Source organism: Miniopterus natalensis, chromosome 1 (genome assembly GCF_054644295.1).
Source record: "Miniopterus natalensis isolate mMinNat1 chromosome 1, mMinNat1.hap1, whole genome shotgun sequence".
NCBI classification, from domain to species: domain Eukaryota; kingdom Metazoa; phylum Chordata; class Mammalia; order Chiroptera; family Miniopteridae; genus Miniopterus; species Miniopterus natalensis.
This window is the reverse complement of record NC_142081.1, coordinates 99,823,223-99,841,132: the sequence shown is the minus strand read 5'-3', so window position 1 is coordinate 99,841,132 and position 17,910 is coordinate 99,823,223. Positions and strand designations below refer to the sequence as shown.

At 40.7% G+C, this 17,910-nt stretch overlaps 1 protein-coding gene across 1 annotated transcript in view; it reads right to left on the bottom strand.

Annotated features, from left to right (window-relative positions):
* Positions 1 to 11,677: 11,677 nt before the first annotated feature.
* The window catches only part of HEXA (hexosaminidase subunit alpha), a 32,526-nt gene continuing 26,293 nt past the window's right edge, over positions 11,678 to 17,910 (bottom strand). The window contains exons 11-14 of the mRNA XM_016201438.2: positions 17,618 to 17,801; positions 17,354 to 17,444; positions 16,613 to 16,717; positions 11,678 to 14,730 (exon numbers count right to left, since the gene is read on the bottom strand). Of these exons, the coding sequence (XP_016056924.1) occupies positions 14,667 to 14,730; positions 16,613 to 16,717; positions 17,354 to 17,444; positions 17,618 to 17,801 (444 nt within the window). The 3' untranslated portion in view covers positions 11,678 to 14,666. The remainder of the gene's footprint in view (positions 14,731 to 16,612; positions 16,718 to 17,353; positions 17,445 to 17,617; positions 17,802 to 17,910) is intronic.

The following is a 17,910-nucleotide window of genomic DNA, read 5'->3' as shown; positions in this document are numbered from 1 at the left end:
GCCACCAAATAAATGAAGAGACAATCTACTAAATGGGAGAATATTTTCGCCAATGATACATCTGATAAGGAGTTAATAGCCAAAATTTATGAAGAACTCATACAACTCAATACCACGAAGAAAATAATCCTATTAAAATGGGCAGAGGACCTGAATATACACTTCACTAAAGAGGACATATAGATGGCCAATCAACATATGAAAAGATGATCAACATCACTAATCATGAGAAAAATGCAAGTGAAAACCACAGTGAGATATCACTTCACACCTGCCAGAATGGCTATCATCAATAAACAACAAGTGTTGGTGAGGATGTGGAGAAAGGGAATCTTCATGCACTGTTGGTGAGAATGAAAATTGATGCAGCCACTACAGAAAACAATATGGAGGGTCCTCAAAAAAATTAAAACTAGAACTGCCTTATGACCCAGTAATTCCACTTCTGTGGATATATTTGAAGAATCCCAAAACACTAATTGAAAAGAATATGTGCAGCTTCATTATATTGTAGTGTTATTTACAACAGCGAAAATATGGAATCAACCCAAGTGCTCATCAATAGACAAGTGGATAAATAAGTGGTGGTACATGTATGCAATGGAATATTACTCAGCCATAAAAAGAATGAAATCTTACCATTTGTAACAGCATGGATGGAGCTATAAGGTATTATACTCAGTGAAATAAGTTAGTCAGAGGAAGAGAAATACCATATGATTTCACTTATATGTGGAATCTAAAGAACAATACAAACAAACGAATGAAACAAAAGCAGACTCATAGATAAAGAGAACAGACTGATTTGCCAGAGTGTTTGGGGATCAGAGGACTCAGTGAAAAAGGTGAAGGGGTTGAGAAGTACAGATTGGTAGTTACACAACAGTAACTACCATTTGTAATAACTATGTATGGTGCCAGGTGGGCACTGGAGATATCCAGGTAACACTTTGTAATATGTATGATTGTGTAACCACTATGCTGTACATCTGAAACTAATACAAAATAAATAGTATTGAATGTAAAAAATAGATATATATTTTTTATTAAATGAAAACAAAAGTAAGTTTCCTGCAGACATGTAGTTGGGTTTTGCTTTTTTATCCACTCTGACAATCCTTGTCTTTTAATTGGTGTATTTAGACCATTAATGTTTAAAGTGATTATTGATAAAGTTGGATTACTCTGTTACTTTATTGCCCTGTTCTTTGTTCCTATTTTTGTCTTCTATTATTTTTCTGCCTTTTATGATTTTAATTGAATATTTTATATTCTATTTTCTCTTCTTTCTTAGCATATCAGTTATACTTCTTCTTCCTTTTTTTTACTTTTTAGTGGTTGCCCTAGGCTCATTAAATACATTTACAGCTAATTCAAGTAAACATTATACTTATTTTTGTGATTTCAAATAACAGTATACTGTTTCATGAGCAGTACAAGAGCCTTGTAACAGAGTATTCCCAATTATTCCCTCCCATCCTTTATAACATTGTTGTCTTTTATTTCACTTATTTGTAACTAAATACTTTGTTGGTATTATATTGAACAAGCTATTATTTGTTGATTCAATTAAGAATTTAAAAAATGTTGGATTTTAATTGGAATCACACTGAATCTACAGATCAGTTAAAAATCCTTACAATATTGAGTCTTGTTACTCATGAACATATTTCATATCTAAATCTGGTTCTTCTTATGTCTTTCAAACATTTAATAATTTTCTTTATAAAGTTTTTGCCCAGTTGGTGTGTCTCAGTGGTTGAGCATCAAGCCATGAACCAGGAGGTCACAGTTCAATTCCATGTCAGGGCATATACCAGTAGGGGGTGTGCAGGAGGCAGCTGATTGATGATTCTCTCTCATCCTTGATATTTCTCTCTTTCTCTCTCTGAAATCAATAACAACATATTTTTTTTAAATAAAGGTCTTGTATGTCTTCTACTAGATCATATTATTGTTGACTCCCATTAGATGAAGCATGTGTGTACACGAAGCAATGTTATCTTTTTTGTTTGGGTTTTTTCCTTGCAACTACATAAGTTCTGACAAATACAAGTAAAGTGTCATGAAATGTTGATTAGAGATCTCAAAAGACATCATCTTGAAGGAGAAGGCTAGAATACGCTAAAAGAATTGGACAATGCGGCAATTTTGAAAATTAAAAGCAGGAAATTGACATAATTTGGCTTGCAGTTTATTTTTTTAAAAATTTTATTGTTGTTTAAAATATTACAGATGTCCCTTTTTCTCCCCAATGACCCGTTCCACCCCGTCCCTTCCCCCTCCCCAGTCCCTGTCCCCACCATTGTCCATGTCCTTGGATTGTGCATATATGCATATAAATTCTTTGGTTACTCTCTCCCCATCCACCTACCTGCCCTCCTCCATTCCTCTGACATTCGTCAGTCTCATCTATGCTTCCATGTCATTGAATCTATTCTGTTCATCAGTTTATTAAGTTCTTTAGATTCCGCGTATAAGCGAAATCATGTGATATTTGTCTTTCACTGCCTGGCATATTTCACTTAGCATAATATTCTCTAGGTCCATCCATACTGTCCCAAAGGGTACGAGATTCTTCTTCTTTACAGCTGCATAGTACTCCATGGTGTAAATGTCCCACAGCTATTTAATCCACTCATCTACTGATGGGCACTTGGGTTGTTTCCAGATCTTAGCTATTGTAAACTGTGCTGCTATGAACATCTGGCTATATATACTCTTTCTGATGAATGTTTCAGGATTCTTAGGATACATTCCTAGGAGTGGAATCACTGGGTCAAAAGCAGCTCCATTTTTAATTTTTTGAGGAACCTCCATACTGTTTTCCATAGTGGTTGCACCAGTCTGCATTCCCACCATCAATGTACCAGGGTTCCCCTTTCTCCACACCCTCGCCAGCACATGTCATTTGTTGATTTGTTGATGGCAGCCATTCTGACAGGTGTGAAGTGATACCTCATTGTGGTTTTAATTTGCATCTCTCTGATAATTAGCGACGTTGAGCATTTTCTCATGTGTCTCTTGGCCAGCCGTATGTCCTCTTTGGAGAAGTGTCTATTTAAGTCCTTTGCCCATTTCTTAATTGGGTTGTTTGTCTTCCTCTTGCTGAGTGCTATGAGTTCTTTGTACACTTTAGAAACTAGCCCCTTATCAGATACATCCTTGGCAAATATGTTTTCACAGACCATGGGGTTCCTTTGTATTTTGAGGCTATTTTCTTTTGCTGTGCAGAAGCTTTTTAGTTTGATGTAGTCCCGTATGTTTATTTTTTCTTTTGTTTCTCTTGCCCTAGGAGATGTATCAGTGAAAAGTCCACTATGTGGGATGTCTGTGACTTTACTGCCTATGTTTTCTTCCAGCATTTTTATGGTTTTGTGACTTACATTTAAGTCTTTTATCCATTTTGAGTTTATTTTTGTGTATGGTGAAAGTTGGTGGTCTAGTCTCATTCTTCTGCATGTATCTGTCTAATTTTCCCAGCACCACTTATTGAAGAGACTGTCTTTACTCCATTGGATACTCTTGCCTCCTTTGTCAAATATTAACTGACCATAATGTGTGGGTCTATTTCTGGGGTCTCTGTTCTGTTCCATTGATCTATATGCCTGTTGTACCAATACCAGGCCGTTTTGATTACAGTGGCTTTGTAATACAGTTTGAAGTCTGGTAATGTGATCCCTCCCACTCTGTTCTTTTTTTTTCTCAAGATGGCTGCAGCTATTCGGGGTCTTTTTTGGTTTCATATAAATTTTTGAAATGTTTGTTCTAGGTCTGTGAAATATGCTATTGGTATTTCAATAGGAATTGCATTAAATTTATACATTGCTTTGGGTAGAATGGACATTTTAATGATATTAATTCTTCCAATCCATGAGCATGGTATATTCTTCCACTTGTTTAAATCTTTCTCTATTTCTTTTTTCAGTGCCATGTAGTTTTCCAAGTACAGGTCTTTTACATCCTTGGTTAAGTTTTTTCCTAGGTATCTTATTTTTTTAGTTGCAATGGTAAATGGTATTGCTTTTTTAGTTTCTCTCTCTGAAAGCTCATTGTTGGTGTATAAGAATGCCATTGATTTCTGGATGTTGATTTTGTATCCAGCTACCTTGCCAAATTTGTTTATCAAGTCTAGTAGTACTTTGATGGAGTGTTTAGGGTTTTCTATGTACAATATCATGTCATCTGCAAATAATGACAGTTTTACCTTCTCCTTTACAATTTGGATACCTTTTATGTTTTCTTCCTGTCTGATGGCTATGGCGAGGACTTCCAGTACTATGTTGAATAAGAGTGGTGAAAATGGACACCCCTGTCTTGTTCCTGTTTTTAATGGAAATGGTTTTAGTTTTTGCCCACTGAGTATGATGGTGGCTGTAGGTCTGTCCTATATGGCCTTTATTATGTTGAGGTATGATCCCTCTATTCCCACTTTGCTGAGAGTTTTTATCAGAAATGGGTGCTGGATTTTGTCGAATGCTTTTTCTGCGCTATTGATATGATCATATGATTTTTGCCCTTCATTTTGTTTATGTGATGTATCACATTTATTGATTTGCAGATGTTGTACCAGCCTTGCATCCTTGGAATAAATTCTACTTGGTCATGATGTATCATCTTTTTAATGTATTGCTGGATCTGGTTTGCTAGTATTTTAGTGAGGATTTTAGTATCTATGTTCATCAGGGATATTGGCCTGTAATTTTCTTTCTTTGTAGCATCTTTATCTGGTTTTGGGATTTGGATGATGCTGCCCTCATAAAAAGAGTTTGGGAGTTTTCCCTCCTCTTGAATTTTCTGGTGATTCAAGGATACTTAACGCAGTTGCATCAGGATCCTATTCTAAGTTTGGGTGAGATGTGATAGGCCTATACAAAGATAGTGGCAGTGCAGATGGAGAGGAGTAAGTGGATCTAAGAGTTATTCATATAGAGTGGGCAAGACTTGATGAGAGATTAGGTGATTATGATGTACAGGAAGGAGTTAAAGATGATTCCTAGATTTTTGCTGAAATTACTAGTGGGAGAGTAGAGTGAGCAACTATGAAGAAAGAGGATGAATTCTACCTTGCATATGAGCTTAAAGTGTGTGATGGACATTCAGTGACGTGAGCATAAAGTAGATGATTTTGGAGCTCAGAGGATATATGTATATATATTCTGCAGATTTGAGTGTAAATGAGATAACTGAGAATAAAGTATAGAGGAAGGAAGAAGGCAAACCCTTCAAAATGATTTGTTGGGCCTATTTGGAGACACATTTCTTGGGGGGCAGTACACAAACCACAAGGAACAGCATTTCACAGACAAGCTATATTGGCATTCAGGAGCAATGTTCCTGGCTTCGAGTTCAAGGTGGTAGAGTAACAAGAATCTGAGTTTACCTCCTCTCATTGACACCAAAAGTACAACTACATACAGAATAACTATCTCTGAGAATGACCTGAAGACTAGCAGAACAATTTTCTACAGCGACAGATATAAAGAAAAAGCCACATTGAAATGAATAGGGGGTAGAGGCTAAGTCTAGTCAGGACCTACCTTATCCTTCACTCCCCATGTGGTGACTCACAAGTGGGAAGGAATCACAACCCCTGAGGTTATCTCTGAAGAGCGAGGGGCCCTACCCTGGAGGACCTGAATCAGGAAGAGGAGCCCCCATAACACCTGACTTTGAAAACCAGCAGGGTTTATGTCTGGAGGAGCCAAAGGGCTGTAGAAACCCAGCTTGTGCTCTTCCTGAGTCCCACTACAGAGGCAGCAGCTTGAAAAGCACCTAGGTCATACGTGAAGGTGATACATTGACTAACTTTAGGGTGTGTGCTGGGGGGACAGGAATCTGTTGGAACTTTCTCCTGAGTTAGAGGTACTGTTAGGTGCCACTCCCCTGCCCTTTCTTTAACCTAGCTGGTCTGACACTGACAGGTGCAATTTCTGACACTCTCCATTAACCTTGTTAACACTGTTCACTCCACTCTGGCCTTTTCTTGAGGACCCACCCAGCTAGCACCCCTCCAAAGTGGCTCCTACTCTGTCACACCGAGTGGGCAGCCTCAGTCAGCACCAGAACACAGCAGTGTGTCTGCAACACACCTTACAGCCAGCCAAACTGAAGGCTTGCCCTGTGTACTAGTGATACTGCAACAGTTGTGGCCAGGCCTTATAGCCAGCAGGCCAGGGACCAGCATTGTCTGCTAGTGTGTCCATAGAAGCTGTGGTCCAGCCACAAGGAGGTCACACTAGTTAACCCAGGGAACACCTTTGGGCCATCTGGCTCTGGTGACAAAGGGGATTTCACCACAGGACACTATCTAAATAAGGCCACATTTTCAAAACCAGGACATTTAGCTGAACTACCAAATACATAGAAACAAACAGGCAAAATGAGGAGAGAAAAGAATATGTTCCAAACCAAAAAAACAGGACAAAACCCAAGAAAAAGAGCTAAATGAAACTGAAGTAATCTATTAGATGAAGAGTTCAAAGTAATAGTTATAAAGATGCTTATCAAACTCTGCAGACAAGTAAAAATTATTTAAAAGAACCTCTCAGAATTCATGAATATGCCCGGCCAGGCGTGGCTCAGTGGTTGAGCGTCGACCTAGGATCCAGGCGATCGGGGTTTGATTCCCGGTCAGGGCACATGCCCGGGTTGCGGGCTCTATCAATGACTCTCTCATCATTGATGTTTCTATCTCTGTCTCTCCCTCTCCTTTCCTCTCTCTGAAATCAATAAAGATATATTTAAAAAAGAAAAAGAAAAAGAATTCATGAATATAACAACTGCAATGAAAAATATACTGGAGGGAATCAACAGCAGATGAGATGATGCAGAAGAATGGATCAGCAATCAGGAAGACAGGATAGTGGAAATCAATCAATTGGAAGATAAAGAAGAAAAAATAATTAAAAAGAATGAGAATAGCATAAGGGACCTTTGGGACAAAATCAAGCATACTAATATTCGAATCATAGGGGTCCCAGAAGGGGAGAGAGAAAGGGATGGAAAACATATTTGAAGAAATTATGGTTGAAAACTTCCCTAACCTGGCAAAGGAAAAAAACTTCCCAAACAAAGACAAAATCAAAGAGATCTACACCAAGACAAATTATAATTAAATTGTTAAAAGTTAAAGATAAAGAGTAAGAGTCCCCTTTGAAGCAGAATGGAGGGACCTGGAGAGTGTTATGTTAAGTGAAATAAGCTGGTCAGATTAAGACAAGTATCACATGATCTCACTTATATCTGGAATCTAATGAACAAAATAAACTGATTAACAAAATAGATCCAAAAACATGGAAGAATGGAACAGACTCACAAATCTCAGAGGGAAGGGGGGAGGAGGGAGTGGGAAGAGATTAACCAAAGAACTTATATGCATAACCCATAGATACAGACAATAGTGTGGTGAAGGGCTGGGAGTGGAGTGAGGGGGTCAATGGGGGAGGAAAAGGGGACATCTGTAATACTTTCAACAATAAAGATAAATTTTTAAAAAGGTAAAGATAAAGAAAGAATCTTAAAAGCAACAAGAGAAAAACAACTAGTTACACACAAGGGAATGCCAATAACACTATTGGCTTACTTTTCAACAGATACTTTGCAGGCCAGAGAGAGTGGTAAATTATAGTCAACATGATGAAAGGGAAAAACCTACAACCAAGAATACTCTACCAGCAAGGTTGTCATTCAGAATTGAAGAAGAAATCAAGATTTTCTCAGACAAGCAAAAGCTAAAGGAGTTCATCACCACTAAGCCAGATTACAAGAAATGTTAAAGGAAATTCTCTGAGTGGAAAAGGTCACAATTAGAAATAAGAAAATATATGAGCCCTGGCCAGTTTTGCTCAGTGGTTAGAGTGTGAGCCCATGGACTGGAGGGTTGCAGGTTTGATTCCTGGTCAAGGGTATGAACCTCAGTTGCAGGTTCAATCCCTGGCCCTGATTCGGGCACATTTGAGAGGAAACCAATTGATGTGTCTCTCTCACATTGATGTCTCTCTCTCTCCGCCCCCCCCCCCCATTCCTTCCTCCCTTCCATTCTCTAAAAATCAGTGGAGCCCGGCCGAGCGTGGCTCTGTGGTTGAGTGTCGACCCAGGATCCAAGCGACTGGGGTTCGATTTCCGGTCAGGGCACATGCCCGGGTTGTGGGCTCGATCAATGACTCTCATCATTGATGGTTCTGTCTCTCTCTCTCTCCCTCTCCTTTCCTCTCTCTGAAATCAATAAAGATATATTTTTAAAAAATAAATAAAAATAAAAATCAATGGAAAAAATATAGTAGGGTGAGGATTATAAATAAATAAACAAACAAACAAATAAAATACTTTAAAAATAAAAAAATATATGAAAGAGAAAATCTCACTAGTAAAGGCAAACATATAGTAAAGATTGTAGACCAATCATTTATAAATCTAGTATGAAAACAATTAAAATGGCAATAAGTATACACCTATCAATAATTACTTTAAATGTAAATTAAGTATTCCATTGAAAAAACATAGGGTGACTGAATTGATAAAAAAACAAGACCCTTATATATGCTGCCTATATGAGACTCCAGATTGAAAGACACACACAGACTGAAAATGAAGAGATAGAAAAGATATATCATGAAAATGGAAATAAAAAAAAAAAAGCTGTGATAGTAATCTGTATATCAGACAAAATAGACTTTAAAACAAAGGCTATAACATGAGACAATGAATGACCCAGAAATTCCACTTCTGGGCACTATCTGAAGAAAATGAAACACTAATTTAAAAAGATATATGCACCCCTGTGTTCACTGCAGCATTATTTACAATAGCCAAGATAAATAAGCAACCTACGTATTCATCAATAGGTGAATGGATAAAGAAGAAATGGACACACACACACACACACACACACACACACACACACACACACAGAGGAATATTACTCAGCCATGAAAAAGAACTCTTGCCATCTGTAAAAGCACAGACCTAGGGGGTATTATGCTAAGTGAAATAAGTCGGAGAAAGACAAATACTTCATCATTTCACTTATGTGTGGAATCTAAAAAAACTAAGCAAATGAACAAACAAAACAAACCCATTCATTGATACAGAAAAACTGATAGCTGACAGAGGGCTGGGTGGTGGGGGTATGGGCAAAAGGTGAAGGGAATTAAGAGGTACAAACATAACATAAATCAAGTCACAGGGATGTAAAGTACAGCATAGGACATACAGTCAATAATATCACAATAATTCTGTACAGTGAGAGATGGATAAGGGACTTTTGGTGGTGATCACTTTGTAAGATGTAGAAATGTGAAATCTATGTTATACACTTGAAACTAATACTACTGTATGTCAACTATACTTTAATTTAAAAGTTTTACATCCCAGAATAAAAACTAGACAAGAAAAAGCACATGATTGGTTGTGGGATGGGAGTTTGCTGGAGGAGTCAGTGATGCAGGTTGAGAATCATGAGAGATATAGGAGAAAACTCAGGGAAGAATGTCACAGAAGTCTGGGAAGAAAGAATTTTGAAGGAGTGGTCAAAGTCTCAAAATACAAGGAAAGGCCAAGTAATATTTTACATTTTTTGAGAAATGTCCCTTGATTTCCCAACATGTCAGTTATTGTTGGCCTCAGTGAGTGCCTTCATGAGGACTAGATGGGAAGTGGGGACAAACTTGCAGTTGTTCAGGCAACTTGACTGAGAAAAAGTAGGACTGTTTTTAATTTATTTAAATATAGGGGAGATTGTGCCTATTTGTGTGCTGAGAAAAATAAACCGTACATAAGGAAGTGGTTTGGGAGGAAATGGACTCGAGCCCAGATATAGCTGAGACTCTTGCTTCATTGCATGTCTGAGTGCGGTGCCTAAAAGCAAGATGTCTGGTGCAGAGTAAGGCAGTGGGTGATGGCCTAGTGAGGTATAGGGCAGAATTTAACCTTTAAAAGACGGCATTTAAAAGACAGCATCATACAAACTTCATATATTTTCCAGGACCAACTGTACAAATAATGGTTTCTTTCCTTTTGCCTGTAAAAAAGAACGTATATGCTTAGGTTTCTGAGTATTTAACTAGGTGAACTTTGTCAACATAAGAAACATTTAAACCTGTGAAGAATATTTGTGAGTTTATTTGAGCCAAAATGTCAACAATTGTAGGGATGCACAATCTCAAAGGATTGAGATAAGGCTTTAGGGAAGGGCAGTTTTACCTTATTTTATACATTACAATCAAAAGAGGTTTTATGTGGGTTACATGAAACCCATTGGTGATAGATTAGGGAGGCCAGATAAAACAAAGAGGGGAACACTCTGGGACTGGGTAAAAAGTAAAATGATAGACACATACTTCTTTTACACAGGTGGGTATAGGATAGTTAACAGTCAATAATGAATTCAATGACAATAAGAGGATTTGTGGTCTCTGAAGAGCAGTATCTATGTTTTTGAGGGGTTCAGAAAAAGGAAAGTTACTTTGACATTCCAATGATATGTTATCGTAGATGAAAAAGACAATAAGCTCAGTTAAAGATTGACATTTGTCAGGGAAGATGTTGGCCTAGGGAATGGCTACCCACCATACACTGTTTTAGTTAAAAAAGTTTTAATTTCAGACCATCCTTTGTGGTTACTTTAGGTTTCTGTTTGCAAAGCCGCCATGCAGGCCTTCCCTGAGCTATCAGGCTAGCATAGTTAACAGTCAATAAAATGCTGATGCTTATCTCACTGGTTGGGATGCAGATGAAAGTTGTTAACAAGAAGTTAAAGTCTGCCCGGCCAGGTGTGGCTCAGCGGTTGAGCATCGACCTAGGATCCGACCTAGGATCTGGGAGATCGCAGTTAGATTCCCAGTCAGGGCACATACCTGAGTTTCGGGCTCCAGCCCCAGTTGGGGGCATGCAGGAGGCAGCCGATCAATGACTCTCTCATCATTGATGTTTCTATCTCTCTCCCTCTCCCTTCCTCTCTGAAATCAATAAAGACATAAATATATATGTATGTATATATATGAAGTTAACATCCAATAAAATGCTTATAACAGTGCAGGAAACAGCAAGCACATAAAAAGGTCAAAGTGCTTTCATTTCCCTGAATGTATTTCCACAAATATCATCATTTAAATTTCTGACTTATGTAAGAGCTTTCTCTGAATTTCCATGTTTGAATATCTTCTTTTTCATAATAGGTTACACAGATACCTCCAATATATGCTCCCTTTTCATGTTCAGCAGCACACCAACACAGCACAGACACACCCCATTTCCCAGCCCATGCTGCCTACCAACTGGTCTGTCTTCTCTCACAAATTTTTGAGTCGCTTCCAAAACATCCCCTTATTTGCTATAAAGTGAGCCATAAAGAATTTATTAACAATGAAGAAAAAACACAGCTAAGTATCAGGTAGCCAGAGGAAATGAGATTTAAAATAAATTCTTGGAAGTGGTTATTTTGGGGAAGGGACTGGGGACATAAATAATGTTTCATCTAAAAAAAATCTGAAGCAAACATGATTATTAAGATATGATAAAGCTGGGTGGTGGTTATACTGTGTTTATTTTATTCTACACATTTTTATGTTTGAAATACTGGACATCATTAAAAATAAAAGTACTGTGGTAGAGAAGACATACATGACTGTGGTTAGAGTACAATGATTACTATGAAAATAAGCAAGGTTCACGAAAATTTTCATTTTATTTTTATTTTAAAAAAAGATTTTCAAGTTGAATTTTAGAGAGGGTGAGGGAGAGAGAAATATCGATCAGCTGCCTCCTGCACACCCTCTACCGGGGATCAAGCCTGCAACCCGGGTATGTACCCTGACTGGGAATTGAACCAGCAACCTTTTGGTGTACAAGATGCTGCCCAACTGAGCCACACAAGCAGGGTGACACTTTCATTTTAAAAATCTCGTTGAAAAATGCAGGAACACACAACACACAAGGACTGCTTCAAAAAGAATTTTTTAAAATGTCAGGATGTCCCCAAAAAATGTATACACACTTTAACAGCTGATGGTTCAATTTTGAAAATGAAATGTATTTTAATAAACACTGCCTTTTACACACTTCAAAGGGTGTGTATACACTTTTTGAGATACCACACACACACATATATATATCAAGTAAACATTTCACTGAAATTAGTTAATATGGATTTATGTTGTACATATATTAAAAGTTAGTATAAAAGGACACTAATTTTCCAACTTTCTGAGCTTATTTATTTACAAAAAAAACCCATACAGAATGGTTCAAATAGACAAATCATCCAATTCCTACTTTTGTAGTGGGAAAAAAGGTATATGATACACAATTATCATGGCCTATATTGATTAACTTCACAAATGAAATTGACAAAAATTACAAAAATCTACATTTTAGCACGCTAACGTTGCCAACAGGTGTGTATGTCTACATTTACATAAATTCAGTCTATACCCACATCATCCTTTTTTCACCCCTTCCCAGTATCATTCCATTTTCATCACACCCTTGCTGACTCCATCTCTACTGTTGTGGAGCACTTCTGCCCAAGTCCTCTGCCATACATGTGTGTGCTAGTCCATTGAGATGCACCTAAAAACATGAGATTCCAAGAAAGAACAGGTACCTGGCACGTGGCCTCAACTCCTACTGAGTGGGGCTGGATGTCTTCCCAGCCTCCATTCACTCCTTTAATTGTATTCCTAGTAGGCTTGCTTTGCATCCTGAGGAGATTCACAGGAGAGAGGGGCAGACTCCTTTGTGCCCTAAGATGACTGGAACCAGGAAATAAGTCTGGGCAATTCTCCACCCCCTGGTGGTGCCCAGAGAACACAGGTAGGCTGGTGTAGTGTGGCCCTGGGCAGGGTGGGGCACTAAATCCACAGCCCAGGTGAAGGGAGCTGAGGTGGGGAAGCACTGGGACAGAATGGGCGGTTGTTTTGGTCAGTAGTTTTGAGGTCTGATGATCTTCAGGTAAATGCCCTCATGATCATTGGGCCCACAGGAGCAGAGGTGAAGGCTGGAAATAGCACATCCCACCATTGAAGGTCTTGATCAGGCTACACTGATTTTTTTAAAATTATAAAAATAATAATATTAAAGAAAAATGTTTACAACAGGAATAAGAAGTCATAGAACCTTACTGCTTTAACACAAATGTTTTCATGGTCTGTTCCATCACTGACTTGAGACTTATGACTTAAAGGCTGATCTTTTAATTTACTTTTATCCCAAACAATAGCAATGTTAAAGTTATGATCAAGAAGGAAGCAGGGGCAAGTGAAGTATAGCAGCACTCCTGCAGGGTCCTTGCCTGGGACCACCCCACAGGATTCTCTGGGTAATGGTGGTAAAGGGGGCTCGCTCCTCTGGTGTGCACACATGGTGTTTCTCTAGGCCAGAGCCCTGGGCATGGCTACTCTGGGCTGTGTGAAAACTCCATCCCCAAGAGGGTTCTGTAGGTAAAAGGTACCCACCTTCTCCCTACAGAAACAGTGCAAGAAGGCAGGGTTAGTATACCTCCAACAAGATCCCCCCAAAATGATTGAGGGACTGAAGGATGCTCTTTAAGGACCAAATCTTACTCAGTTCCATTCCCAAAGCTTCTGAGTCCACCAGACTGGAAATTTTCTGAAAGAAATGCCTGGGAACCTTTCCACTGTCCTGCCATCCCGGGACCAGGTAAAAGAACTTAAAAAATAGTCAAAGAAATCCTTATCTAAAACAGTTGCTGTCCACTATCACCCCAGCCTGTGGTCTGCACTATCACCTCTGAACATGAACCCACCAGGGGTCAGCCTGGGTCCACCAGAGCCACTTCCTCCTAGGGAAAACTGGTCACTTGTGCAAAGTCCCTCTTCCTTCAGAAGCACATGCTCACTTCCTGGACCGCCAGGGGCTTTCTTCTCATGGTCTCAGCTGTGCCATCAATTCTCTGAAATCATGTAACTGGGCTGAAAATGGGTGGGAGGATGGAAGTTGCTGGCTTTTGGGGGCCTCTTGGGACCAAGTCCTTTATATTCAACACCTATCACAGTGCCAAGACCATAATATGTTTTTTAACATTTAAATAATGGTTGCATGAAATTGAAGTAACAATCCACAGCAGAAGAAAAGCTCTAGGAGAGGGAAGTATGCGAGTATGCATGGAGCAAGGGCTATTCTGTGACCAGGTTGGGTCTGGAGCCCTTGCCACTGCCCAGAATTTCTTTGAACCTCTATAATGTCTTCTTTGTATACAGAAGCCCTGGAGGTCTAAGTAACCTCTCCACTTGAAGAGAAATGACTAGAGGATGGGGGTATGTATCTGGACTGTGTTGGAGAGGCAGGACTGCACAAAGGCAAGGGTTTCATCCTCAGTTCTTACCGTACAAGATCCCTCCAGGGACAGACACTGAGCCCAACCTGCCTGGACTCTACTGAGCCCCAACACTCTCAGGAGCATACGCTAGTCCTGGCAGCTCCCCTTCCCCCCAGGGCCACTTGCATTTTTTTACACAGGTAATCCATGTACATTGTAGAAAAATGACATATCACTCTTTATTGGACACCAGCCCCAGCCCCTTTCTCTCCAGGCACAGTGGCATGTGGGCAAAGGGCTCTGACCCCTGGCCAGGATGCAGTGGGAGCCTGGTCCCACCACCATTCTTCTAGGGCCAGCACCCTCCTCGGTTCCTGGGGTTGCTCGCTCAGGTTTGTTCAAACTCCTGTTCACAGTAGCCTACACTGAGGGGCTGGGCCTGGACACCTCGCCTGCAAAAGGACATGTAGAAACAAAGGGAGATGAGCCACGCAGAAGGGAGTCAAGCTTGGGCCCCAGCAACACCTTTACCACAATCAAGTCTTCCTTTCCCGCATTTCAGTATGCCACAAACTGTCACTTTATACCAATATTACTCAGAGGCTCACTTCCAGAGATTCTCACTTGGGGTGGGGCTAAGTGTTGGCAAGAATCTACATTCTAAACAGGTGCTCCAGGTGATTCTGATACAGGGACACCCAGGAACTTTGGGGAGCACCTCCCTATTTCTTTTAAAATTTTATTTTTTAATCCTCACCCGAGGATATTTGTCCACTGCTTTTCAGTTAGAGTGGAAGGAAGAGAGAGAGAGGGAGAGAAAAACATTGATGTGAGAGACACACATTGATGGGTTGCCTCCCGCACACGCCCCGACTGGGGCCAGGGGTTGAGCCTGCAACTGAGGTACATGCCCTTGGCTGGAATTGAACGCGGGACCCTTCAGTCCAAGAGCCAATGCTCTAACCACTGCGCCAAACCGGCCAGGGCAAATTTATTTTATTTTCATTATTATTTTTTTTCCAAAAAAATTAAAGACTATTTAATTACTCTGTGAGGGTTAGTAGTTTTAGTCAAACATTTCATTTTTCAATAATCTGTTCCATCTCTAGAATCTAAAATGTATACATGCTTTTGCTATAATAACGTGAACTAATGTGCACTCTGTTGTGGTCTAAAGAGGCTACTGATTTTCAAAGGGATGTGAATTAATATTAATTTAGTAGCAATGTTTTGTTAGGTACTGAGCTTTTTTATTAAAAAATTTTAATGTTGACATAATTGCAGCTATCCTCCTTCCCTCCCCAACTTTTCCCACCTCTACCCACTCCTGCCTCTCCCTCCCTTGGCCTTTGGGGAGCACCTCTCTATTTCTTTTAAAATTTATTTTATTAAAATTTTTTTTTACTCATTAGAGTGGGGAGAGAGAGAGAGAGAAAGAGAGAGAGAAACATCGACTTCTTGTTCCACTTACTTATGAATTCATAGGTTGATTCTTATATGTGCTCTGACTGGGGATAGAACCCACAACCTTGGCATACTGGAACGACGCTCTAACCAACTGAGTTACCTGGTCAGGGCAGCACCTCTCTATTCTAACCTGCCTGTCTCTGTACCCCAGCCCCAAATACTCAGTTCCTTTAGAAAAGGGGTAGATGCTTGAGGAGTACCCAGTACTATTGGTCCATTGAGCCCCCTTTAAGGGCTCTAAAATGCTGCGAATGCGCTGGTGGTAGGGGACTGAGATGCTATGCAAACCATGGGGGCATGAAAATCTGTCCTTAGTTTTCAGCCTCACCTCTAGGCATGCCTCCCTCATTATCCAAATAAGCAATGTGCTTAGAGAGAGAGGGAGCTAGCTCAGAGTGACCCAGTGAATTACAGACAGTTGAGGTTTAGATCCCACCATGCTTGGCACTCAGCCTGGGGTTCTGCTCTGCACTAGACAGTATCCCTCAGATCTTTAAGACCTAGTCAATGAATCAATCAGGGAAATGACCATCTTATATAGTCTTATCTGCAACAGGGGCAAAGGGATCCCTTAAAAGAGCCCATAAAAGCATGGCTGAGTAGACTCTAAAGTGGGCCTGGTTCAAATCCTGATTCTAAGTGACTTTGGGCAAGTTACTTAATCTCTCTATGCCTCGGTTGCCTTTCTCTAAAATGAGGATAAAACTATACCATATGGGGTTGTGGTGAAGATTCAATGAAATAATGCCTGTAAAGGGTTAAGCCTCTTTAAGTGTTAGCTATTATTAAGTGTTCTTTTCTTGTCAGTAAGGGGTGCCATGCCCTTGACCTGCCCACCTCCTTGGGAAGGCCCCACAGCCTGCTTACCTCAGCAGCTCACAGCGGAAGTGTGCCAAACGTTTAAAAGCAAAGTCCAGGTCAGTCACCAGCTTGTTGCTCCACAGCCTCTCGGCAACAGCCCCTGCTCTGGGCCTGCAGGAAAGGAGGCATGCACCAGGTTTCCCTGGATTCCCTGCAAGGTGGTGGACACCCACAGGCTACTGCTTCTAGTTTAGGCTCAGGGCCCAGGGATGCGACCAGCACCTTACTCAGAGTGACAACCTGGCTGAAGGATTCCCAGTGACCTCAACACTCATCTCCATCTTCATTAAATGTGGAAAGTGATCCCACTCTTCCCTCCCACAGACACGGGAACCAAAGCAAGTCTTAAAGGCATCCTGAACTGTTACTGACAGTGTGGCAACGGCAGGTGTTGTGAAAATGTCAACTCCATACCCACCCAGGCCTGGTGAGGCTGCTGAGGAGGCAGTCTAGGGAAGTCCCTATAGGAATCATGGACTTCCATGTTGGATCCTGAGCAAATCATCTGTGCTCTCCAGGCCTCATTATCTCTATCTCTGTCCTACATACCTAATAGGCTGTTGGAGAAGCACAGGTGGAAGTCAGGTGAGGGGTGGATATTACACACAAGCCGAAGATCATTGCAATGCCCCTTCCCTCTCATGCCTGAAAGGAGGGTGCTAGTCTGGGGTGTCTGGATGGGACTGAATCTGTAAGGGAAACCCTATGACCACAAACTCAACCTCCATGTCCTCAGAAAACCCTTACCAGAGCCTGGGGACCAGGTTTGTGCTGTCTACATACTCTCCCCACATACAGGCCTCTCCACCAATCACCAGAGCCTTCTGCTCAGGACCACCTGAGAGGAAATAAGCAACAACACACAACTCTAAGGTTCCCTTTCAACCACCTCCTCCTCAGGTAGGTTGTTTCATTTTCTAACCTGAAATACCCAGCCTAGACCCTTCTGCCTTCCACCCCGGACCCCAGTCCAGCCTCCTCTGATCAGTAAGGTAAGCACCCTGCTTTTACCTTCAAATGATAGGGGATCCACCATATAAAAGTCCTCCCAGTCAGGGCCATAATTTATGCGGTTCAGGTACCAGGGGGCAGAGAGCAGAGCCCGAAAGCCGGCGTTGGTGATCAGCGCCAGCTCCTTCCAATAGCTTACTGGTGCTTCTTCTCGCCATACCTGGATGATTGTGTCTGGCTGAACCTGTCACAAGGGTCAAATGGCGGTAATGGCACGTAGCTGAGGAGATTCCTGGACATTATTATATAGGCAGCCCAAGCCAAGGGACATGTACCTCCTCCTCTGCTTCTAG